The sequence below is a fragment of the Buteo buteo genome, chromosome 7, assembly GCF_964188355.1.
Source record: "Buteo buteo chromosome 7, bButBut1.hap1.1, whole genome shotgun sequence".
Taxonomy (NCBI): Eukaryota; Metazoa; Chordata; class Aves; order Accipitriformes; family Accipitridae; genus Buteo; species Buteo buteo.
The window spans coordinates 20,768,789-20,796,037 of record NC_134177.1 but is presented as its reverse complement, the minus strand read 5'-3'; the positions used below and the strand labels follow the sequence as shown (position 1 = coordinate 20,796,037).

Here is a 27,249-nt window from a genome sequence, read left to right as displayed (position 1 = left end):
CAAACCATCACCCCGGGGTCCATCCCACCAGCAGCAGGTCTGCACACACAGAAAAACACAGCCCAGGAGCTGCTCGCAAATGCAAGCTGCATCCCCCAAGGACTCGGTGGCCATCCTCCAAAAAATGACAGGTATCCTTTCATCTGTAGCTACTGCATTCGGCATGATGCTGGATCCCACAGAAGTGTTCTGGTTCACCCAAAATAAACTGTTTGAAATTCAAGGCAGAAGCAATTCATTGCAGCTGTTCAAAATCAGGTCGCAAAGCACTGCAAGGAATTACCGTCAGCCTTACCTAGAGCATGGCTTGCATATGGTCCTGTGTAGGTATGGGGTCAACAGGGAGTTTGGCTGGCTGTGGTTTTCCACTACTGTATCTCAAAGCTGAATCAAAAGGCCAGATACTACATCTGGCACTGGAGATCTTGTCTGAAGAACTAAACGGATTACTTGTCCGTGCAGGGAGGTTTTCACCGTCTGTTGCAGATGTAATATTGGTGAGCTTCTCAATTTTACAGAACTGTTTCACGATACTATTATATGAAAAACAAACAAACAAAACCAAACACAACCCTTCGGGGTTGATGTTGCTTGCTTTTCATCAGGAAGTCATGACCACATATGTTTGTTGAAGTGGTGTCTTCTCAGCTTCTCCTGATGTGCTGTCGCCTGCTGCAGCGGAGGTACATCGTGCTCCACACTGCACCATACTGCTGCTGCTTGGCGTCTCTCTCGGGCTACGGCTGCAGAAACTGTCCCGGCCCAGGGGCTGTTTGTACAAGCCGCCACTGGCTGGTTTTCACCCCGGTGCACGAAGGTCCTTTTCTCATTCCTCATCCTCTCTTCTGCAAGGACCTGGCAGCGGCTGGTGGGTACAGACTTGGTCCTGCATAGAAGCGGTCCTCCCTGAGCTCCTGTGGAAGGATCTCCTTTCTCGCTGCTAGGCATTGTGAAGAATGTCAGTTCCCATCTCATTTTATTTTTTGTAGAATGGAGGTATTCTGTACAGAACAGGAAGAAATGGGAAGGAAGAACTGTAACACATGAGGAGACACAGCAGAAACTGGGAAGCAAAAGCAGCAGTTCAGTTGTCAGTGATGCAGCTGCAACACGTGAGCCAGCACAGCTGAGAAGACGTATGCTCCTCTGGAGACCATGGCCAGAGGCTCTGAACTAGAAAGACCAGATGGTGCAGGAGCTGAGGCAGGAATACTGAGTCTCTCTTTCAGGGTCTGTGCCAAAGAGGTGGGTCCAAAGGGTAATTAGGCTGATGAACAGTGATATTAAATGTATGAAATGAGGCTTACAATATAAGAGAAATCTTAGGAAAAATAAGTTGAAGTGAGAAGCATAACAGAGCAAAACCCAGCACAATTAACCTGCAGGGAAGCAGAAATACAGAACCTGCTCCCCAAAGTAAATCCATACATACGACTACAGTTATGTTCCCTGATTTTCACCCACCAAGTATGTATATGAATTACAGCCATTTATTTGCTATATAAAAGCAGTAAAACAATAGAGTTCAAAGTATATGCTTCAGTCGCAGTAAGACCAAATAAATTTGGACTATGCACAAAATTAAAAACATACCCAAGTGCTTTGAGCAGCAGTCAGTGTTTGCTGAATGAGAGCCCTTAACCATGATTTTTAATTACTATTGACAATTCTTAATGCTAAGTTTATGTTGTTACTTCTCGCAGCTGCTTAGGCAGCCAGGGCTCAGAGACCATCTATTGACAGTCAGCAGCACCCAGACAGCATTAACTTGGAAACCAAAAAGAACTGCAGAAGCTTTTCTGTGCCAGTGGCATCAGACAAAACCAAACCAAACCTCCCTTTTATAATCACTACAACCAAGTCCAACCACTCCTTTTACCAAACAATGACACTTTAAGAGAAAAGATCCCAAGAAACAAACAAACAAACAATGATTTTCAGGCAAACAGATCATAAAACAAGCCTGCAAATTTGATTGCTATATTGATCATCGAAAGCAGCATCTACAAAGGTGCCCACAATCCACTGATAAACACGGTATCTTCCCATGGCTATATTGCCTATTATCTGAAGACTACTCTGACCTGAGGAGTAGCTGTTGAATTCATACTTTGCATTGTGCTGATGTAAGTCCTAAATTCATAAAGCAACATGAATTTTAATAATGCTGAGCAAGTCTTGCCTGACGTATCAGCTGCATTAGCTTAAAAAAGATGGATCATCAAATACTGTAGTATATACCCACACGTGCAGAAAATTATACATACCCCAAAGGGGTTGTTTTATCAAGTTTTGTAGACAAAAAAGCAAAGCAAAGCAATTCTAAGTCCATGAATCCTTGGATACTGCAGACAAAAGTTCTGAGGTGACCCCCGTCTCTCAGTGAGGTCTCAGAGTACTTCTAGTGTTGTAAATCATTCCTCTCCAAGACTTATTTTCAAGTGTCTTACGAATGTAGAGTTGTCTTGCAAAGTAGTTGCCATTCCTACACATTCCTTTCTGCTTTATTTAGAGGCTATCAACAGCCCTTAAAAAATCTGGAACAGCTGTGATATAAAACCAAATCCAGCTCTAAAATAACATTCTAGAAAGAACCAGGAGTCTTTGTTTTGCTTGGTTATAGCAAGTATATCCACTCCATTGTACAGATAGGACGGGTAGACATGACTGTAATTAAGAACAAGTGTAGCACTTGCATGGTGGGGGGAGTTAAATTAACATTTCACAGGGCACCTTAATGCTGACACTTCCTAACATATGTTTTTTCTGCAATCTTAACTCTCCTTCACCATGTTTTTGTAGTATTCTCTACTGTGTCTAACAGAATGAAACCCTGGCTGGGACCAGCAGAATCTGCTGTGAATTATTTATATTCCAGTATTGCCATTTGCACAAGGATTAAGCCATCATAACCAGTCTGTGGGAACATGCATCATCTTTTAGTCTCATTTTCTTCTGGTCTGACTTAGTCCAGATTAAAGAATAGAACCTATATATGTAAACAGGAATCTGTCCTACTGTTTCTTTCATCCTAATTTGCAGCACTTAACAGCATCCTGCTACAATATTGTGTAAGTGTTCCTACAGAACAACTTGCAGAGAAGAAAGGACAAGAGCGGCTTCCACTGCACTTTTCTTACCAACCTTTCCATGGCCTTCCTGTAGATTTTCTTGTGAGCAGTCCAGGGCATAAGTCAAAGTCTTGGTGGCCTAGCTGCCAATTAACAGTATCTTTGGGACCATCCTATTACTATTATATGATCAAAAGTTCTGTAAGGTATTTGCCAATATATTTTACCTTGAGGCATTTTGAATAGCATTCACAGAAAAGTCGTATCACAGTGTCCTGGTTTCAGCTGGGATAGAGTTAACTGTCTTCCTAGCAGCTGGTACAGTGCTATGTTTTGAGTTCAGTATGTGAAGAATGTTGATAACACTGATGTTTTCAGTTGTTGCTAAGTAGTGTTTAGACTAAAGTCAAGGATTTTTCAGCTTCTCATCCCCAGCCAGCGAGAAAGCTGGAGGGGCACAAGAGGTTGGCACAGGACACAGCCAGGGCACCTGACCCAAAGTGGCCAGTGGGGTATTCCATACCATGGGACGTCACATCTAGTGTAGGAACTGGGAAGTGGGGGCAGGGAATCGCCAGGGACTAGCTGGGTGTCAGTCGGCAGGTGGTGAGCAATTGCACTGCGCATCATTTGTACATTCCAATCCTTTTATTATTGCTGTTCTTATTTTATTAGTGTTATCATTATCATATTAGTTTCTTCTTTTCTGTTCTATTAAACCTTTCTTATCTCAACCCACGAGTTTTACTTCTTTTCCTGATTTTCTCCCCCATGGGTGGGGGGGAGTGAGTGAGCGGCTGCGTGGTGCTTAGTTGCTGGCTGGGGTTAAACCATGACACACAGATACAAGAACATTTCCTTGACCGATTGTTTGCTATTCTCTAGTGCAATCCTGCAATATTTTAAGGAGGTTTGCTTATGACTCAAGAAAGGGAAAATAAGTAAATAAGAAAAAAAGAAAGATCAGAATCAGAGATTTTGCAATTGATGCAGTTGGCTGACACTCATGACCTCTTGCACTGTTTTAAAACCTAGACTGAAGGTGCACAAGACAAAGGCAGAAAGACAGCTAACTTGCAAGACTGACAAGTGAAACAGAAGTTTCTAAAACTTAAGTGTTTACTTTTGTACTGACGTATTCGCAGCAGAGCATTAGTCAGACAGCCAGAGAGTTTTCATCTAATATAGGTATATTAGCATGCAGTGCCTGACTACATTTTGATTGGAAGCTAAGCAAGGCAGGCTCATTCTCTCAAGCAAGTCAGACTGATGCATTCTCCCCAAAATCATGCCTTACAGAAAAATAATCATGAAATATTAATCATTTCCTATTTAGAGCTACAACTGTCACAAATGACGTTAGCGCTCTCATGTACAACCTCTGGCTGAAAAACTGCATAAGGAACACAGCAAACGTTGAATGCTTCCCGGGCAGAGACAAAGCCTGGGCTGTATGAGCGTGGTGGCCGGCCGTGCCAGCGGCTGCCCGCGGGAGCAGGGACAGCGCCCGAGCCCTGTCGGCATGGGTCGGCTCAACCCGCCTGCTGTGGCACCAGCAAACCCGTACCAGGTCATCTGTTGACCACTACCCCACTGCTTGTATGCTCAACCCTCTCTTCCTGCACCAGTGTGTCCCATACTTATAATCGAGAAAATGCTGCCCAAAAGTACTCCCAAAGATTTGTCTGAAGACAAGCAATTGATTGCCCTAGAGGCTAGGCAACACTCCCCTGCCTTGCTGGCAATAAACAAACATTGACAAGAACACGGTACAGAAGAGGAAAGCACAGCAAATCTGTTTGCAGGAGGGTTTATGCTGGGAGCATGAATATGGCCCTGTTGAAGGATGATCTTGAAAGCTCCATGTGAGTTTGGAAGCTACTCATTCGGGGCTCAGACTCAACGCCACGTGACTTGCAAGGCCTGTCATTCAGCCAAAATAGCAAATAATAAGAAATAATTTCTCTGAATAGCTGATAGGCAATCCAGAGCATGAAACCTATTTGCATAAAACAGTTATTGTCATTTCACACACGCCGATCTCCAGCAGTCAAAACCTCACAGTAGATCATTCAGGGACCGAGGGAAAGAAATTAAATCAGTTATTTCCTACAAATAACTCATCCAGTTGTATCTGACATGGCACTGCCTCATTACTGGATATTGTCAATGCTTCAAGCTGTGACTGATAGCCAGGATCGCAGGACATAAAACCCTGTGCGGCATCTTAAGATACACGCTTTGCTATTACATGCTGCTGCAAATGGGCCAGGAAAATTAAATTGTTCACACGGGACAGAGAGGAAAAAGCACTCCCAGACTAAAGGTAATGTTTATCAGACAGAATTAGGTGATCCAGATCACAAGAAGTGCACTGAATATCTGTATGGGAGACTTTTGGTTTCAATGACCGTCTTTGCCTAATATCAAATACACTTTCAGTCATGTATTTCTTGGGCTGCTTCTGATCTTTCTCAATAACAATTATATCTGTTATCTGCAAACAGAGCCCCCTTCTCACAATTTAGCATTTGTTACATATGTACTTTCCTGGAACTACGTCATTCTGTAGTATTTTCTCCCTCTTGATACTATAGAAATCAGTTTTTAAGACAGAATAAAAAAACCCAGCTATTACCTGTTACCATCACCAGGAACTTCTTGGAGCCAGAGGTGGAAGCCTTTTTAACGGAGCTGGCTTCAGTATCTGTAAAAAAGTACCTAACTTTCAGTTTGACTAATGGTTGTAAAACACTATCTTCAGCCATTCCATTGCAATATCATCCAAGTTTATTGGGCTGGAAAACCTTGAAATACTTGCCAGGACAACAAGCCATTGCTCTCTAATGTTTTAAGGCAAAGCACAGCGTTGTTCTCCATCAACACCCACCCAATGTCCCAGCCAATGGATTCAGACTGGATGGAGACTTTGAAGAAACTAAGCAGCAATTATAGCCTTTCTGCCTGTATGTAGTGTCTCCTAAACCTAAGGTCCAACAGGCAGTCCTGAATACCTATAACCATCCTTCCACAGTTATCTACATCCCAGTGGAAAGAAACATTGCTAAGAGTTGCTTTTACTAGGTCTCTGCTAACACTTGGCAGCCTACGAGAGGAAGAGCCTAGACAGAAAGCAGGTTCTCCTTTGTAACACAAAATACAGCAATACGTTTACCCCGTCACTGAAAATAAATCAGACGATGAAGGTTTCCAGACACAATGACTGCTTGCTATTTCCCAAGTGAGATTATGACAGGGCTCCAGGTTCTGCTCCTTTTTTGCTGGCTAGGAGCGTGCAGCAGCGGTCCGTCATGTTACCACGCTGGCTGCAGAGGCTGCACGGGCACACAGAGATAGCTCTGGGTGGAAGAGCGGGTATTCTGTCACTATTGCACTATATCTGAGGGCACATCCACCCAAAGTTGTGGGTTTTCTCTTTCCAGAATTTCCTGCATTTTGCTTAGGGACGGGGCTTGTTCTGAGTAACAAAGAGCCTTCCTTTCAGCATAAGGGATGCTTAACACACAAGTCCAAATAGCAAGTTTGAGAACATGGCTGGCCATGTGGGTTAGCAGGGCAACCAAGAGCATGTCTTCCCCGATCTGCCGTGGATTTCCTGCAGGGACTTCAGCAGATCATTTTCCCGGTTACTTTCCCTGCAGAACAGATACGTTTCCCTGCCCATCACAGCATTAAGCATTCGAGACTGGGAGGCCCCTTCAGTATGAAAAATGTCATAAAATTTTCAGTAGGTTTTGAGGGGTGTAGGAAGAGAAACAACTCACAGGATAGAAAACTGCTCAAAATAAACCACAAAAAATGAGAAATGTGACAGAATAGCCCCCTGTACTGTGCCTAAACCAGTTTTCTCTGGTTTTGTACAGATGTTACCTGCAAAAATTTCTGCATTCCATAGCATTGTGGCATTAAGGTTCATTCTAGCTGAATGAATTTAAAGCAATTTAAAACATGGCAGTTTACAGTCTAACTAAAGAACTTCTGATAATCTCATATCACAGGCTTTACATTTTAAAGCTATACCATTACACTAAAATGGTGGGAACAAAAAGGCCAGGTTCAGCTATTCAGAGCAGTGAATCTTTTCTTCCAGATGCACCATACAGTTAAAGGCATCAACACTGTAACAAATATTAAGAAATCTGTCACTAGCTGTCATCCGGTTTGAAAGAACAAACTCCCCAGGGCTCACTGTTGACAACACTGAAAGAAACAGCCTCACCTGGAATCACATATTAATTCATCCCAGTGAACGCTTCAGTGTGCAGCCCTTCCACTTCAGATATGGTAGATGGGCTACTTTCTGCACTAATTAAAGTATGTTAAAATAAGATCAGTCACTCCTTATCGCCTGTCTCACATTTTGTGTTTGCAACTGTGTTCAAGCACAGCTAGGGGTGGCTAAATATTAACCAAGAACAAGTTAAAAAAAAAACCCAAAGCAATAATTTCTAGACTAGTTGCCTCTTATTTCCCCATCCTAGTGACTAGAATTTCACGTGCCGTTTTTTTCTTCACAATTCGCATGGCTGAAGCACCCCTGGACCTAATGAATATCTGCAAGTCCAGATTTTTTCCCCTAAACTAAAGAATTTATGGGAAGTGGAGAATTTGATCCCTGTGGGCAGGTACGGTTGTATATTTGCCGAGCAGCAGATCTAGCACAGTGCTAACGCAGCCCTGTGGATGCTGGAGCAGAGCCGACCCAGGTCCCCCCAGGCTGGAGGGCACAGAGGCGCAGGCGTACGGGAGGTCCCAGCGTGCCCTCAGGGGCTAATATCCCCCTCACCCATCACCAGGGCATCGGAGCTTTCTCCCCTCCGCAGTACTTCTTCCCTGGTGCAGCAGGGAAGGGGGAGAGGGGAGAGGACAGTACTTTACAAATAGCCGTGGCTTCACAGGGAGTCTAAGCCCCAAGTACCTGATGTGCTCACACGGGATGTCTGCGGGGGACCCAGAACGGATCCTAGTCTGCCCTAGCCCACAGAAGCGTCTCAGCCCCTGGGCCATCCTTCACCCAAAGCCCGCATACCCCGCAGGATGCACCATTTGCTGTTACGTTTCAGTATCAAAGGAAGGTGCAACCTGTCCGAAGCACAGACTCTCCTACAGAGACAAAACCACACAGCTCCTCAAAAGCACGAGGCCTTCCGCTGCATACAAAATCTGAATCAGAAAGGTACAAAGAATCCCAAGCATTTCCCCAATGGCAACCAGATTCATCCACACATATTACTTTGCAATGGCCCTACTGCCCACAAAAATCCTGGCTTAAGTTTGTTTCTCTTAAAAGCATGTTATTAAGTTCCAGCATCTCAGCTCTGTGAAAACTGACCCTAGAAACACACCAAAAAGAACACAGAACTTTAGCGTCTAGCCAAGGAAGAGCACATGGTGCAAGTATTTGCTGCCTCCCGGTGTGCCCATCAGTACTGAGTGATGCCAGTGGTCTGATTTCCAACCTCAGCGAGCAGGCAAGGAGAAAGGAGCGGGGAGGCAGACGTTGCCCTCTCACCGTGGCTCAGCAGGGAGCTTGGGGCACTGGTGCTTCAGCCCTGCCCCTCCTCAGCCCCAGGAGCAGCACTGTACTTCTTGTTTCTCCTCTGGAGCACACACTGGACTACTGGACTTTTTTGTATGTCAGCACTTATGTTACAGTTTCCCAGGCTGGTCTCTGCCCAGAAACAAAACTGGAAGCACAAGCTCAGGATTACTTGCTCATAACCAAACCACCACAACTCGCATGATTAACGCATGCAAGGAGAGGTACAAAGCTGGGCTAGTAATACATGCTGTCCCCACTGCGTGACACGCCAGCTAGCACAGCGCAAGATAAATGGCTCTTTCCTCTGATAGGCGCCAACAGAAATCGTATTTCAGACAAGTCAAATCCATCCATTCTAGTGAAATGCCAAAACATCCCAGTTTGTAAGCTCCATCTCCTTACTGACAGCAGCAAAAGGAAACAGCTCAGATATCAGTGTCACAAGTTTCTTTTTGCTGCTGGCGAGTTAAAAAAGCATGTTCAAAACAGCAGTAAATAGTCCGCCTAACAATTCAGAAGCATCTGCATTGGTTTGTGCCTCTGTTACAGCGTTAATCTCCCTCAAGATCATCCAGTGGCATGGAGACTCATATGAAAAGCAGTAGTGCAAAACACCACGTGGCACGCAGTCGGCTTGTTTATCACACGAGCTGCTCTCTCGAGCCAAAAGTCTTAGATACATCAGGAGAAGGCATTTGGGAAACAAGATCTCCAGCAGTTTCTCTATTTGGCTGATAGGAGCACACATAACATTACCGACTAAGGACAGATTAAGCAACGCAGGGACTGCACTCGGGTATGTCATAGGAAAGGTTGTATTCACGGCAGGTTGTCATCTGGATTGATGCTAACGCCTTACAAGTCTCTGTTACGGTCACAGAGTTAACCCACCTGCAAACAAGAGGAGAACACAATCTCAACACTATCAAATACAAAATGTTTCTAGCTCAGATAGTTTTCTCTATTGATGACAGCAGAGACACAAAGATGCTTGGGATGCTGCTGCACACAGATTCGCATGTATGGAGCAGCTCTTCTCAGCAGTCAACAGTCTCAACCTACTCTCAAGCTACCAGAACTGAGGGCCAATAGTTACAGAAACTAATTGCTGCTGTTGCTGCTGCTGGAACACTGCGACGGGAGAGGTGAAACCCAGAGTGTTTCTTGCTGCAGGGGAATTCTTGCTTTTATTACCAGCTATTTTCACAAAGAGAGGCCATTGGAATTTAAAATCCTCTATCTATGCCTTAACCTCCGTTCCCATGTGCGGTTTTTTCCACCACTGCAATTGAAAACCATGTTGCTCTGTCACTGTTACTAAGCAGCACTGAACAGTAGAAAGCCACCCCTGTGGAAATAACGCTACACAAGACACCACTGAAACCAGAGGGCTGGGCTCATCTCACCCGGCACTTGCCATAGGCTGGAGTGCAATGGTCTTTCCAGGCTGCTTTCAATAGATGGCAAACCAGGGCAGTTTAGCCCACTCAAGGGTATGTTTAAAAGAGATGGAATGACTGACCCATCAGAATTGCTCCTCTTGCTCTGACTGTAGATGGCTAGACTGACTCCTCATCCAATTTTAAGACAGCTCGAGCTGGATGAGGTGAACACCATTGAAAGTGATCACATTTGAAAAATACATTGACTCAAGTGCTGGAACATACTAGTGACACCATATGGAAAATTTCTGTACCGTAGTATCTGCAAAAGGGCGACACCAGGTAAAACCAAACACACCCACCACACCCACACATTCCTGCTTATCAATTCTTGCTGAATTTCAGGCACCTTTCCAAGAAGAAAATTGAAATTTTGCAGCCCATCAACCTCAGAGATTAATTCCATTTTTAATTAAAAGGAGCATTTTCAGACTGAAATGGCCTATATAATTTCCCTGTTGCACTGGAAGGAGATGAGAGGCAAGGAACTTCCCTAACTACCGTTGCTACCAAACTCTGCTTTAAGGCACCCTGTGCAAGAGCAATGTCAATACCTGGGCTCAGTCTTTAAACCTGGCAGAAGTTTTAGAAATACTTGAGTTCATATGAAGAAATATCAGCAGTAGCATTAACCACCATCACCCCCAAATTATTTTTAATCACTTCTTACTCCATCTTTACTGTAATTATATGATCCTTCCTTTGAATAATTGCATGTCATACTATGGAAGAATGGCTTTTGATTAAGTGATCTCCTTCAGTAACTAATGGTAAGATTAAGACAGTCCTTCATTTAACTTTAATGATGAATAAATCAATACATCTAGTAGCTAAAGATATTAGAGCAGTTCCTTCATATTCAATTATTGTCACCAAAGATGCCTCAGGAGGGCTTCCATACAAGTATTGGGCAGTGCTGGGAAAGGGTTAATCATCTTTCAAGAGTTGCTAAGCAACGGGATTCTGATCTTATGGCATGTTTTGCCAGCCAGAGCTGTGGCAATGATGAGACCTTTCTGCACCTTATCCAGAGTTTTCTGAAAACTTGTCTGCAAAAACAGCAAATGCCTAGGCTGCTCACAGACTTAAATTTAGCTCCTGATAGCGATTAGTTTTCAAATTGCTTTGGTACATTTAATTTTCTGTTCCAAAACATACATTGTCTTTTAATATGACTTAAATGATGGAAAAGAGGACTAACTAAAATGCAGTTATACAACTAAAACCAAATGAAGAAGCCTCAATATTCAGGGACATTCAATGCCCCGCTACTAAGTCCCTTCACGAGGTGTCTCAAATACAACCAATGAAAGCAAACTTAAAAGAGTGCAGAAATTCAGAAGCCAGGTTCAGACTTCAGGGATGGACTTTTCTCCCTCCCAGAGGGGAAGGAGAGCCGCAAGGAGGGTACACACAACTCCAAGGAGCTGCACTGGAGATATAATCCAAACCATGCCAAGACTGCATCAATCGTGAGGGCTGGTAACTCATAAATCAGTATCTCAGTTATTTGTGCTTATCTGACCATACATAGCTCATAAACATCTGAATCAGGAGAGGAGGACTCATCCTATAATGAGCAAAGCCAAACAACAGTGATTTAAATATCCATGAGCTCTGGGGAAATCATTTCCAACATTTGAAAGTTAATTTTCAGGGACTTGCTTCTCCGAAGACTTTGTGAACATTTAAACTCGCACATGAACATCAAGATGGTTTTGGACAGAGCACATGTAAATCAAGCATATACGTCAATCCTTGCTCAGCTTCAGTCATTTAGTCTCAGCTGATCTCTATGAAACAACACAAATAAAATCTTTGTGTTGCCAGCATTTTCTAGCAAAAACTACTAATCAGATTTTATGGAGCCAGGTTTTGCTTTGTTTCCCCCTAATTTCTTAGCTGTCTCACATAATGGGCTTACTTATGGTAATATTCTGGTCTGCGTGTTTATTACAGGGGGCATGTACCAACTTACTGGGGTAAACAAATGTCTCGGCCCAAGCTCCTGGTTGCTGCCACTGTAGCTGTGCAGTAGGTTAGGCACAAGCACCAGGAGTACAGGACTAGGAAGGCAGCCAGCAACTCTACAGCAGCTCTGCCCCTCTTTCGGTCACTTTGAATGGTCGCTAAATCTCAACAAAGTCAAAAAAAACTATTCTGGACTAACAGTTGGGTTGATGAATGCTGCCAAGTATATGGACGGGGTCAACAACTCTCATGACTAGGATCGCTTTTACTTGGGAGCAGAAAGGACATCTGTGTAAAGCAGGTCTCTGAATAATGAGTTTGCCTTCCGGCAGGTTGCTCCAAGCAGGATGGGAGGTCTCCTTTGGAACTACTGGAACTAAATACAAGGTCTGCATGAAGGAATGTTACATCATATTACATCACTACAGAATTATTACCTTGGATAACCAAATCACAAGAAAAAGGAGGAAAACATATGAATCTGGGGGGTTGGCTAGACTAAATCTATTAAAAAATAAATGATGCATCTAGCTTCACTTCAGTCTATTAATGCTTATGGTGGTATTGTTCCCTGGGATTTGTAAAGAGGTTTAAACAAGTAAGCAATTTTTATCAGAATACTGGGATATACTGTGTTAAATTAGTTCCCATCTCAAAAGAGAAAAACCTAAATTTCTTAAAACAGGATGACTTTAATTTTGACAAAGATCAAAAAAACCTTTGAGTGAAGAAAGAAAAAAAACCCTTAAAATAAACACAAGTGTTTGTTTCAGAAAATTCTCTATTTTGTAATGAACTGGGTTTGCTTTTAAGACACCTTGGATCTCTTGCCATATGTGGATTGATTTACGTGAGGAGAGACCGAGCAGGCTCAGTCCCAAGACCACATCAGCTTCTGGACTTAGAGTTGGACCAGGGAGCCTTGTGGGGTGTAAGCACTAGGAAATCTGACCGAAAAGACAGACTTGTGGGGAGCTGGCAGCACTTCTGGAAGCAGAACCAGCAGTTAAAAAGAAGAACACAAAGATATAGTCAGAAGGAAACCTGGGCAGAGGAAAGCTGACAGGCTGCCAAACAGGCAGGGTGGAGGTGTTCCAGCGGGCTATTCCCCTCCTGCACGGACGCACAAGCACAAAGGCATGTGAACTACGGCTAGGCGCAGCGGAGATACCTAGCTCAAGGTCCTTGCTTGACTGTATGCTTGAACTTGGTACTTGACAGACAAGACTGACAGTATTTAAAATGCAGACCTGAGTTCTGGTTTGCTCTGGAAACAAGCCTAAGCTATGAAACAGAATTTCAGCTCTAGCTCATATATGAGCCCCTCTGAAGTCCCTGTATTTGTGGTTCAGTCCTTTTCTAGCGACGACCTACCAGCCAAAGAAAACCTGTACATTTTTAAGCCAGGCTTGCTAAATCAACATAGTTCACGGTGTTTTGGAGGCCAAGGAGACTGTGGCCAAGGAGAGGAAATGAGTCACGAAGCAGCATCTCTCCTTACTGAGCTGGAGTGTCCTAGCTGAGCCAGGGCCTGAACGCCGAAGTGATTGGATTAGATTTCTGCTGTATTTTCTGAAAAAAGCTAATGAGATAAAGCTGGAGGGGAGAGCTCTGAATGCCACCCATGCAAAGGCAGGGCTCTCCGCACGCTGCCAGAGCTAACTCTTTCACAGAGGGGTAAATAGCCTGCATCAGTGACATTCACTGCTGGTGTCACCCACTTTCTTAAAACTATAGAAAATAGAGCTGGAATGGGCCTCTGGAGGTTATATGGTCCTCCTCCCTCCTGCACAATATTATTTGAAATAATTAATTAATATAACCTAAATTATTTTGGGGGGACCAGGAAAAGCATGCAGACATCCTGAAAAACACAGGAAATCTCAAATAAAGCTCTCTTGCATAAGGCACGTAGGTCACTCCCCCTACCCTCCCACCAAGCATGTTCTAATACAGACAGACAAGAATTTGGGGCACAAGCATTCCCCATATTCTGAAAAAACCAAGGAAAACTGACAACAGCATGCATTTACTCTGGAGCAGTAAGTTAGTCTTCCTGTGTCCAATTAATCCACCTGTACTCTTTCCAGCCTCATTACCCATGCTTCACAGTCAATCTCATGTTTTAGTATACAGATCAGATGTGGTTTAGCTCACATTTCCACAGAACCCAACAAAACCTCACTCCACAGGGGGAGATGGCTCAGAATATATCAAGCTCTTCTTGTGCAGTTGCTTCCAGTCATCTTCCACTGAAAACCTTTCCCAGGAGGGACTGGGATAACCTGTCACCTGCCAGCTTAGCTTAGTTTAAAGGATGACTATTGAAAATAAAGAAAACTAGTAGTTTTCTTAAAGTGCTGACTGTTTTTTTGGAAAACAATTGGTCATATTTCAGCAGCTATAAATTCTCCTAACCCTGTGATTTGCTACTATACTTATAAATCCACATATAGCTGCACTTGATATTTATGTATAGTCAGGCTCCATTTAGCCAGGGAAATGCCACTACATGGAAGAAGCCATCTGTTCCAAAACAATCAGGTTGACCTTGTTTTCCAGTAGGCTGGGATCTAAGAGAAAGGCACGTCTTTGTCTCTCAGGAGATAAAGTGCCGTGCTCTCGAAATGCAGAACAGCTTCACGGGGACACTCAGAATCCCTGCTGCAACACACAGAAGGACAGTGCTCGCAACAGGCAAGATCAGGCTGCCAGAGCAGGGGTGCAACAGGTATTTCCATCTTTATGAGCCTTGGCTCAAGCTGTGACAGATTCTGAGGATGCCTGCTAGTCACTTCTGAGAAGCAGGGTGGAGTTAATAACAGCACTAAAGTCAGAACTACTCTTCTGCCTTTGGTGCCGTACCTGTGAGAACAGCTTGTAGCTGATGTGTTGGAGTTATCTGATGTGTTGCCTTACATGGGACATAGAGTCTTTGTATATCACGTGCTGTCGGATCAAGGATGGAAGCTGGAAGAGAAACTTATTCCTGACCTTAGAAGAAAAAAACCTAGCCTCAGGCATGGGACAACTGGCATCTCTTCAAAGTTAAACTTTTTAAATTTAAATTTAGAAACTGTTCTTTCTCTTATAAAAGAAACGAAGAACAGAAATATCACAATCCAATCTTTGAGCGCTCTGTCAATAATTAATAATGACAAATCTAACATAATAGGCTATGGCATTACAAGAACTCCCTAACACTTTGCCGTATCAGTAAGACATTGACTGCAGCCCTGGAGAGCCGGCAGGTTCGAGGAGTCTCAATGAGCTCTCCCAAGCACAAATCGAGATGCCAGAAGCGAGGGAAGAAATCTGATTTTTTGACCAGCAACCAGTTGTGCTTCTTCCTACCCTACAACACTGTGATCGCTGAGGAGCACGAGGGCAGGCGAGCAGACGGGCTTGCGCTCTGATGAGAGAGCCTGAGGGAGGGAATACCCACTCTTTCATGTCATAGGGCCGGTACCTACCCCTGGACACTGCCCTGAGACCACAAGTTTTGTCAAAACTCACTGGACAATTTCTCGTTACTGTTGACCTAGGCTGGTGAAAGGTTCCAGAGCCCATCATTTAATTGCAGACAGTTTGGGTCCCTTGTGTTAATCTTTCTCCAATTATTATTTTTCCAGACAAACCCACCCTTTTTGCTGGGCACAGAGAACAAGAGATTAAATGGCTGACTGAATGCAGTTATTTAAAAAAAACCAACCTATACTTGCTTTGCAATTAGGAGAAAAAAATGTGGCTGGAGAATAGGGAAAATCTTCAAACTTATTTTTAAACCTGCCAGCCCTTCCCACAGAGAATGCCTCCAGCCATAGAAATGTCAGAGCAAAGGGCATCAGCTGTCTTCATCCACACGGCAAGGCCTCCAGGAGAGGGAGATCAGAGGCTCCCAGGTTCTCAGGATTACGTGCAGACTTAGGCTTTGGTGTTTCAGAAGATTTCTTGCTGCTGATTGCCTCTCGGTTTTGTATACACCTCACATGGCCAATTTCTCTGGGTGGCTTTTAATAACTTCTTCAGGCTTTATTGCTTTCTTGCATCCACATCTTTGCAGAAATCTTTTCTTTTTTAATATGATATGCAACTATACAATGCGTCTGATTTCTCAGGGAAAAATAACTCTTCAGTAGGACCCTTTTTAATGAGCAACTGAAAAAAAGCATCTTTTGTAGAATCAACATTTGACATGAGGCCTCAGAAACAGTGTTCTTTTCAGATTTTAACTGCTTTCCTCCTTTTGATTTTGTTTTCTTCTCATACTTTGTAAGTTCCTGCTTGATTGCCTCTATTTTCAATATTCCTTAACTTTTCAATAGCAACTTTGCTCTGAAAGATGACCTTCATTATTATTGTATGCCATACAAACTATGCTCCATCAGCAAACACGATTTGCTTTGCTGATACCTTTTCCCCTGCTAGTATAAATAACCACCCTAAGCTTTGATATTCAAACTGGGCTCTATCCCACGTCTCAGACTCAGTGGCTCGTGATGCTGAAGAATTAAAATCTCACAATAGATGGAGTTATTAGTAAAGCTAGTTATACTTAAAAAGTCATTAATTCATTAGAATCACAGCTTTCAATATTTAAGTTTCTCCAGGCCTTAAAATTAATAGGAACTCGAACAGAGGAATTTCAAAGGTTCAGAAGGCAGAAGTTAAACAAAAAGAGCTCCGGGAAGGATGTGCCACAGGACCAAAGTTACAAATCAGCTATCCTTGGGCATCCTTTTTCTCAGGCTGCAATTCTATGGTGAAGACACACACTTGGTTCATGATCTCCGATCGCTTGGGACAGGGTATATACAGAATCTCTCACTGTCAACATCTGTAAATTGAGCTCTACCACTGCCAAAATCAGTGCAAACATCACTTCCTTCTGATCACATCTTCCATGGGTTTGCATGGACAACCCTACCTGCTGCAGCATGGATCTGAAAAGCTAAATACAACCTGCTCACTTACAGTATCTTCAGTGCTTCTGCTCTGCCATGTGAAGTCCAAAATTTTCCCTCCCATGTCCCCTCATAGATAGCAGGTAACCCTTGTGAAAAGGGCACAGCATTTCTGGTTTTCCCATCCTGCTCTCCCACTTTAGTCCCGGTTTGTTCCCAGTCTCTCCACAGCTAGTCTCCTGTGCTACGTGATGACCCAGGTACACCCACCATCTCTCACTTGCTCACAGACAGCACACAAACCTTAACAACCCCAAAATCACCACACTGACACATTAGCTGTCCTGGTTGCAGCACCTACTATTGCTCAGTCTCATCTCCGGTCCTCTTGGGAAAAAGCCAGTCCAGCCATCCTCTGAACTCCTCAGCCGGGGCCTCCTTCTTTCTCTACCAACACCAATTCCTACAGGTCTGCAGAGAAGCCTTTCCAATGTTCCCTTGGCCTTCATTTATCTCTACTTCTGCTGCTTTTCAGAAGAGCTACATCTCAGCTGCTTATTTAGCCCACCACTCTCCCCATCCTTCTGGCTCTGGTTTCCCAGCTCAGGACAGTCAGCCTGTTGCTGGCACCCCAGATTTCAACCCATTCCAATGAAAGCCCCTGCTCCCCCCATAAGATTTCATGTATCATCTCTGCTGGTCCTTTGCTGTCCCCCCTAACTATCTAAATAGCCACCCCACTCTTCTACCCCACCAGGAGGCCAACTCTTCTGAGAGGGTCTGGACTGGCCATTGTACCTGCAGACGGAGAGGTGGGCTCCAGAAATTTTGCCATTACAGAAATGGCAAATCATTAGCTATTGCATTTCTAGTGTAACTCTCTCTTCCACAGTGATACTATCTGGTTTCAGCTATCAACATTTTTTTTCCATCTATCAAGAATAGTGCAGCCCATTGAATAAGTGCATTTTACTGTGGTAAGACGCTTTAAAATTTGGCTCTAATGTGCGTATGGAGAAGTTGATATAATCAGTTAAACTTTTCTACTAATCAATTCAAGATGGTAAATCCACAGTAAATTGGCCACAGTGCTGAAAGAAGAAAAACATATTCCATTTTCAACAAATTATTTAAAATTTTGCTCTTTCAATGGCTGTAGCTAATTAGGTTCTGCCTAAACTTTGGTGGGATATCATAAATCCATGAAAACAATGCCCAAAGACAGAAAGGTTCTTCAGACTCAAATGGTTTCATAGTGTGGTTTTTTTTCTCATTATTCCTCTGTCAGCCAGAATAACAACTTTCTACTCACATCATATAGGTAATTAAAGTAAATGTTTATAAGCAATCCCACTCCCCTAATGGTCCCACCACTCCAACTGTGTAGGTGAAGCTAAATCTAACATTTTGTCAAAGCCAAGTGGCATGCTTCTGTTCTAAGGCAGCTTCAACCGACCACTTAGGGGATGGGATTTCTTTGGGAGAAAAACTGCCCATCTTATTCTACCTCTGGGTAAAAGGCAGCAGCTCTTGTCTAAGACACTTAAACAACCTAGAAGAGGAAGAGTTGAGCAGTGAATAATTCACCATGTAGGAATCTATCCAGTTTGGACCTTGGCTGAAATAACAGTCCTGCTCATCCAAACCAGAATCTAATGAACTCTATGATCATTGCATGTTGGCAACTGAAGTTTAAAGCTCATCACAACAAGGATGAGTAAAGCTCATCACAACAAGGATGAGTGCAACATATCTTGCCAAGATACTGATTCAGCATTAACTCAAAATGATGGAGTCATCCCCAGAAGGTTTTTATGAGCAGGAGAATCATCAGTGAACAAACCTGGACAACTCGGCTTCCTTTGAGAATACATGAATTTAGGCTATGAGATATGCCAGATCTTCAGCCTTCCAGTAAAATCCATGCCTTGCCCTACCAAGGGCATTTTCTTCCCCAAGAAGTCTCTTCTAGAAAACATGGGTATGGTTGAAGTGGTTGCAGCAAGTGAGATGTAGCTGATGGCCAGAGCTATATTGCATAAGCTTTGCATGAAATTGTTAAATCATGTAGATGCTTGACTGACACCGATGACTATCCAAAGGCTATTTACAGTGGTATCAGTAAATCGGTGAGATCATTGTCCTCCTCCCTCACTTCCCAATACCTGCGTTCTAGCAGATCCAGGTAACTCAACTGCATCTTCATAATGAAAACAGAAATTTAATTATTCACAAGCATTCCCCTTGAGCTTTCTCTGGGCTTTTTGTGAATGATTAACAGAGCGACTGCTCCAGACAGCACTCTCAATCCCTGCTTGCTGGCCTGTTAAAAGCAGTGACTCATCAGCACATGACGTCAAACCCTCCTCTCCTCTGAAATGGCAGGAAGGAGGTTTCATTAAAGAGATAAAAAAAGGTATCAACATAACAGCCTGAACTTCCTCCCAAACACACGGGGTTTGGTCAGGGGTCATCTCTGCTGCTGCTGCCTGAAGAGTTACACCGTGCAGACACACTGCCTGCTCCTTCAAAGGGTAAACGTTTCTGTTGAATGCTAAAAACATAAAACATACCTCCTCAGGCAAGCTGATTTATTAGATACTGACTCAAAAATCAAAACAAACCCCCAGCATTAGGCCTTTTAGTAAACCCTGCTTGTGCATCTCGCAGGAACGCTTCCCCACTCAGCAGAGCTCGGCGGGGCGGTGAGCACCCAGTGCTCATAGCAAGGTGGGAGTACTTTCACAAGATGTTTACACAACCCGAAGTAGCTGTTAAGCAGTCCTTGAAATTGCCCAGATAATACTTCCCAGTAACGCCCCATAAGGCTGCCCAAACAGACATGCAGAGAAGCATCGATGAGCCCAGTGCTGCCAAATTCGACCCACCTTGCCTCCATGCCTCACTAAGGTTGCACTGAAATGCGCTGAAAAAAACCCATGTGAACGCAGCCATGATTCCTTATCTTTGAGAAGAAACCTGCGCCCAGTGCCATGAAAGTTAGAGGCAGAAGAAGTAATCTAGAGAGGGGCTGTTTGTCTGTAGTTAAAATTCAGATTTTTACTCCAGACGGCAAGTCCTTCTGTCACAGGGACAACGGCATTTTACCCAGAAAATCTGCAAAGTAACGGAGAGGGAAACAAGCCGGGTAATTTGAGATTTAGCTCTTACATGGGATTAATTACTAACATCTGTGATACTTCATTTTCTCTGCTAGCTTTAGGCTGCAAAGCCAAGCCTCAGCCTCCTCTGAGCCCAGCTCCTGCGGCAGCGCATCCCAGACGGCAGCGGCTCGCTCTTCAGCCGTGAACCGCCGCGGCAGGGCACAGGAGATATATTTAGCTCCGTTCCTGGCTGCCTGGAGGGCAGCATCGCGACTCCCGACTTCCCCCAGCATGGTGTTGGAAGCAGAAATACTGCTGCTAGCTCCATCTCTTCACCAAAGGCACTCAATTAGGGAGAAAGTGGAGGTTTGGAAAGAGACCGTGGCAACGCGGGGGCTGTCTGCACACACGGGGTTTGTGCCAGAGCTGGAAAATGCCGCTTGAGTACAGCTGTGCTCCCACCTGCACTCCTTCCCCTGATACTTGGTGAGGCCACAGATATGATAAAAAACCCCAAGGATGACTGAAATGACTGACCAAACATATGTAACATAAAAGATGCAGAAAAAACAGTGTTACACACAGGCCGAGAGTTGCCGTGACAGGAGGCTCTGCCCAACACGCTCCTATATTAAAAAAAAAAAAAATTCAACATAATCCTTATGTCATTTTGCAGAAATGGGCTTACTGTATGACCTTTTGGCTCTGTTAGTATTCTTAGCCTTGACTTGGTTTGACTGTTTATTTTTTGGTGGGGTCTCTGCCTAGCTGCAGGCTGAATCAGAAGTTGTTTTCTCAGATAGATATGCAGCAAAGAGATGGAAAGTTCACAGCAAAAATGGCCCCTGGGTGTCCGAGTTAACTCTGGACAACCAGCACTCTAAAATAGGAGTGAAAATACTCTTACTGCTTATCTTTCTAGAATCAATTAGCAATGAAGCGCTAATGGACTTGAGTTTTGCACGTGCCTCATAATCTTAAGTTTAGGCCCTAAATAACATTTCAGTTTGAAAAAGCACCTAGCTGCCATCTTACCTAGTGACAGTAACACACCGTGCAAAGCATCACTGCATTGCAAAAGTCATCCGCGCTAGACCGACCGAGCGCTGTAATTACTTAAGAAGGACAAAGGGGGAATACAATACCGGAAACATGGTCATTCCTCAAATAAGGCTTTCCAAAAGACTTTGCATTCTTGGCAGAAAGAAATGCAGAAAAGAGAGGAAAAGCTCACAGAAGGGCTGGCAGCAGGAGCTGAGGGCTGAGCCGAACATGGCTCCTGGGCTCCACTGCTCTGCCTTCCCTGGTGAGACAGACCCATTCCTTCCCTCCATGGAAAGTCAGTTAAAAGTGAGTAGAGAAAGGAAGAGACGGGAGATGAAGGGGAGTTCATGCAAGAGCAGCAGCAGGAAAAGGAAAGGAAGAAATACAAGGTTGGAGAAAACAGGGAAGGGTTGTAAAAAAGTGGTAATGAGAGTATGGGGGGAGCAGCCCATGCAGAAATAGAGAGCAGAAAGAGTTGAAAGCCATGGATAACACTACTGGAACTATTCCTGTCTAAATAGTGTGGAGGCTGCATCTGGAAGGACCTCTTTCTTACTCCTCCCTCTTGCAAAAGATCTCTCCTGCCTGTCGGGCGACTCACCCTCTCTTTGCCCTGCTCCCTGCTCCCGCAGGGATGCTGGAAGCAGGAGAGGCTGCCATCGCTCCCGCCACCAGCTGGCACTGAGGACTTCTCTAATGCTCTTGGCAGCCATCCCTGACTAAGAGATCTCCTGCTTCCCCAAGCTGTGCCAAGGGGAAGCTGCATGCCAGAGTCCTGGAGGACCTCCCTCCTTCTCCTGGCCAGGACCACCTGGGAGCAGAAAGGGAGCAGTAAGCCCTTTCACTCCTGTTTACTTGTGCCGCACTATTAGTGCTTGGCCTGATATATACAGCCTTCTGCAGCTGTAGAAAGTCAGTATTTAAAAAAATGACCAAAACCCCCTCAACAACCCCATCTTTGCCATCAGTACCTTCTTATAAGCAAATATGGTCCTTGTATCTTCATTAAGGAACAGAAGGAAAACAGAGGCTCTCCTCCCTCTCTAAGCACCCCTTTGCTTTCCTGTTAGTTTTTCCTTTTCCTGGAGTATCCACAAATATTTAGGGTCTCAGATTTTTCCCATTCTTTAGGAGAGAACTGGATGCTCCAACATGGCTATAATATTTGGGACAACCTTATTGGCACAGGATGCACAGGCTGCTCAGCTTGTTAGCGCGTGGCAGGACAAGTCAACCAACAGCAAACCCTTGTATCTCCCAGCCCGCTCCTCCACTCCTCCCAGTGTCCCAAAGGATTTCATCTCCCATTTCTTCTGGAAGCCAACACAGCGGCTTGGGGCACTGTTCGGGTGCTTATACACCGAATGGGACTAACCCGACCGCCACGCTCTCTCAGAGGTGAGCTGTCTGCGTGTGCTCTTCGCCCTTCCCACGCGGTGAAACACTAACAATTTTAGAGTCAAAGCATTTGAAGTTGATATACTTTTTTCGAGGCCGAGTCCTACACGGAGCACAGCTGCGTCTCAGTAAACTGCATGTCTGAGCTCTAGCCCAGCCCTCACTGCCGTTGCAAAAGCCACAGCAAGTTGGACCTAAGGCTTTAAAGCTTTTGCACGTCCTAGCTCACCCCGGGGCCCCGCGGTGCAGCGGGGAGCGCGGGGATGAAGGACGAGCACAAGCGATTCCTGCCCGGTCCTGCCAGGCGGCAACCCGACCTGCGGCGTGTTCTCAGGGTCTGTCGCAGGCTGCGCACGCTGCCTTCCCCTTCCCAAAAGGCACCGTAACGCGGGCGCAGCTCCTCTCCTTGCGCTCCGCAGGGGCCAGGCTGAGCCCCGGCCCCCGCCCGCAGGGACAGCTGTGCCCAGCTGTGCCCGCTTCAAGGCAGCTGAAGCACTTCACAGACTGCCCCAGCCCTGCTGACCCCAGCAGAGAAGCCAGGCAAGGCAGAAATCAGCCCTTTTGTAACGCCTCAGTTCACCGTTTTCTTTGGCTTCAAAACATACCCAGTTTCATATTTTAAGTTCCCTCACCAAGCCCCCCCCGCCCCGAGAAGAGCCCTGCCTGTTGGAGGTGAGCTGTGCTGCTGCTTTCCAGCTGGAAAATGATGTGCAGGAACCTCCCCCCCACACCCATCACCTGTTAGAATTTAAACAAACTTTATTTCTCCTTAATTTTATCTTAAAGCATGACTCCTGAGCTGTAATAGTGAAGAGAACTCCCCTTTCCTACATTTGAAAAGAAACAGCTGTTTCCCCAGTGCTGAGCCAGCAAGGCAGGGGCATTAATTTAAACCTCAAAAATGCAGGTAGCTCCATTAAAGCAGTCCGAGCATTCTTACACACTTGTAACAGAGGACACCCCAAAGTACTTGCTGAATCCAGGCCTCACGCACAGTTGTTACGAGCAGTTTCAGAGTATAAGAAAACAGAAGAAAGAGAAAGGAATTGTGCTTCTGGTTTTCATCAGTTTAGTTGCTATTTAAATTTTCTGACCGACTACCAATGAGCCACAACTGAATATGGTTCACACAACAGAATCAAGGTTAAAACCACCCAACACCCCCATACTGAAGACACAGCTGTCCTTGTACTTCATCGCTCCCTCAGCATTACCTGGGAGTTAGACAGCAAACCAGAACCCCTTAAGAGGCTGCTGCAAAGAGAAATGTAATGAAGGTATCTCTGTATCTATGCTTGATGTCACAAGTAGCATTTCTGGGCTTATGTCGCAGTATCGGAGCCGGCATTAGGAAGAGCATTTCAACTCAGAGGGGAGTTTAGTTTCAGGCAGACTGTCCACGAACATTTTGGGATCTGCACCACAGGCTGATTTGAAGAAGTTAGAAAAACATCACTCAGATATGATTTAGGTGCAGCTGATCGTGCCTGCAACTGAAGGATGATCAAGATTTCTTGAGGTCCTAGGCTTTCCACTCTTATGCCAGGCTTAAACATAAATGCTAGAGTATACATTACAACATAACATTTTTGACATACTAATTATTTTCATCATCATTCAGACAGAACTGTCATGCTAAATGTTGAGGTTTCCTCACATTAACCCAGCCAGAATGAATCAAAGTTTTATTATCATATTCAAAAATAATTTATAATATTTCATTGCCCTCTGCAGTACCTTTTTTGCCAGCAGAACATTCTTGTCATTGCCAACCTAACACTCTTGTCAGTCCTTGCCAAACAAGAACCGATTACTCAAGCCAGTTTTTCCTCTGAAAACAAGGATCACCTTGTCACTAACAGACACCAGAAAATATCCTTCTTCGCCCCAAATGCAGCTGTCAGCTTACAAACCCAGCCAGTTCTTTTTCTTTTTCCCAGAGTATTCCTTTCTTGCCACATTGTCAGATTGTTAATTCAGAGCTGTTATCCAGCATAATACTCACCTAGGACCACGTCCTAAGCCCTCTTGAGAAACAAAAAAGAACATATTCTTTCACCTGAAACTGCTGTGAAGGTGTTCCTCTGTGATTTGTCATTGTTGGCTCTGCTCAGCTAAGGCTGACTCCTCACTGTTAGCTTCCAGAAGGACCCTGAATCGTGATCTCCACAAGGCAGGCAGACTTACACAGCTGCTGACAATTTATTCATGCAAGATCCTGGTCCAGACAGCAGCTGAAATCCACAGCAATCCATAATGAATTTGTCACCCTGTGTAACTAGGGATTCTACATTCAGCATTGTTTTTTACAACAGACACATGAAATTCACCTTTGCAGGAAAAGAACTTTATTCTCCATTGCAGAATCTGATGTGTAATGGTACATACTGTGTTTGGAGCAGGAAGCTCCAGAAGAGAGAATTCTCAGAGGGAATTTTAAATGAAGATGACAGAAGGGTAAAATAAACTTTAAGATACCTTCTGTATGTTCCCCCACACCAAGTTTCCTTTCAACATCAGAGAGCAGCAGTCTTACCACACTGACACACAGGGGTAACCAGATTTTTCCATATGGATATGTACACAGAAATGTTGTCTACCTCATGGACCTGGACTGTCTTTAAAACATACAACTACAACCAAAGGCAAAACCCCTCAGCTAAACTGCTAACCATCCTCCGGCTTACTGGTGCATTCCAGACCAGCCACAAGTTTGTTTTCAGTGTGTCCTTTCCACAAAACTTGGACAAATTTTGTAGTGTACTGGGAAAGAGGAATGCAAATAAGATGCTATTTACTTCTAGACGGCCAAAGGACTAGCTCTGAACTATTTTATAGCATCCTTTGTATGAAAACATGTAGTTACAAGAGCTGTAAAGTAAGTAAACAAAAAGACAACGTTAAGTGGACTAGACAACAGAACTTGAAATAACTATAATTTATGTTAATGTATATTGCTGGTCTTCCTTAGGGTTTGCTGAAGAATAATTTCAAGAATAGCTTCTTCCTTTCCCTTAGCCTGGGTCTCATTAGTCATGTTGCAAGGCAACAGGTTTCCATGACAGCAAACATTAAGTCTCTTGCAGCACAGCCTGTTATTTCTGCTGTAAACACTAAGCTTTCACTACTGTACTTTAACCTAGACCAGCTATCTTCAAGAAAAAAATCCCTGAAAAATCCTAATAGACATTTAAATCAACAGCTGTATTTTATTTGTACTATGGTCTCGCTAAGGAACATGCACACTATTGAATTCAGTAGGAATGTCATCAAATTCCCCAGAAGGATGCTTTTACCTGGTCTGAGCTCACAAGTTCTTGGCAGCCATCTAGAACAAAAATATAATGATGTAAGATGATGATGCAGACTCCACGCTCATAAAGGCATCAGACGAAGTTAATGAAAATCCCACCATAGGGATTAACTGCAGAATTGAGACCTTTGGGTTTAGTCATTTTATACAGGGTGAGAGCAACGTCCCCCTCACACAGGAGCTGTGCTAACAGAAATATTTTCAAATGCATTTTCAGTGGAGTAGAACATCATGGACAGGCACGGATAGGAGTTTTCTCTATGAACTGTATTGAGCCTTGTTATTTTGAGGGGACTGTTGATGGAACATCTCTGGCTATCTTTGAAAGCCTCGCTCACACTGTTAAACTCTTGTAATCTTTCCTTATAAACCTATCCCTCCGGACGCCTAATGTACTATTACGGCATGCTGTATTACTCCAATGCAGCACAGTGCTAAGCAAAGGATAAAAAAATGCATTGTCTATTGAAAGGACTGTAAACTAAATGAAAAAATAGTAATTCATCCTTTCACAAGTACAGCATTACTCTGTCCAGCATAAATTCAGACACAGAACCATACCTAAACTTTACAATAAGTTTCCCACCTGGATGGGTTTCTGAAAGCGCAGGGGTTTTTGAAGGAGCAGCTAGGGGGAGGTGTTGAAGATTCACCTTCAGTGGCTTTTTGTTAAACAAAGGCTGATAGGAGGTAACCTAAATGTCAATTTTCCTACACTTATTTGTAAGACTCGACACCTTTTAATGAGCCACAACACTCAGAGATGCATAATGAAAAAAGAAACAGAAATTATAAGAATTCATGAATCCTGTGAGATCCTGCCACTCTTGCCTCTCACTCATGATGACTTGTCATACTTTTAATGTTCCTTTTGATATTATTACACATATTTTTATTCCAGTCTAATGTCTCTCTCTCTCTTTTTAATTGCCATGATATGTTCAAAGATGTCACAGCTCATGAGTTGCAAATAGTTGCATGACAGAGAACCAGCCCTGTCACAACTGGTAAGCAGTAAGATCACAGTAAGAATCCTCCAGGCAGAGACGCTAATAAGAAAAATCAAGAAGCTTTTTGTTAGGTGCAGCTGGCAAAAGCAAGGAAGGGAATCTAGGCTAGCAACATGACCATGATTAAGGGTTATTTTAGTAAATGCAATTTTGCAAACTAGGACATACCTGCTTGAAGCTTGTCAGCAAGGTGAGAGTTTAGATAACCGCAAAAGATGTTAGTGAGGTTGGGAAAACTGTTAAGGAACCTGCTTTCTAGTACTTTTTTTGATGATAATTTCATAAGCAATTTCAGAGAACTTTACATTGAGCATGTCCTAGAATAGTCAGGCAGGTTGGAAAGAGAAACATCAACTGCAAACACAAATGAAATGGGCAACGCTTCAGACAGATTTGTGAATATATACAAAGATATATGTATTTCCTGCT

General features: G+C 43.9%; 1 protein-coding gene across 2 annotated transcripts in view; it reads right to left on the bottom strand.

Moving 5' to 3' along the window:
- The window catches only part of SCG2 (secretogranin II), a 38,445-nt gene extending 13,824 nt beyond the window's left edge, over positions 1 to 24,621 (bottom strand). Inside the window, exon 1 of one of the 2 annotated variants that reach the window (XM_075033261.1) lies at positions 24,557 to 24,621. Coding sequence is in view for 1 of the 2 variants with exons in the window: in XM_075033259.1 (XP_074889360.1) it covers positions 5,710 to 5,719 (10 nt within the window). In the remaining variant the exon portion in view is untranslated. Of the gene's footprint in view, positions 1 to 5,709; positions 5,774 to 24,556 lie in introns of those variants that run through there. The other variant, XM_075033259.1, reaches the window with a different exon arrangement.
- Between the last annotated feature and the right edge of the window lie 2,628 nt (positions 24,622 to 27,249).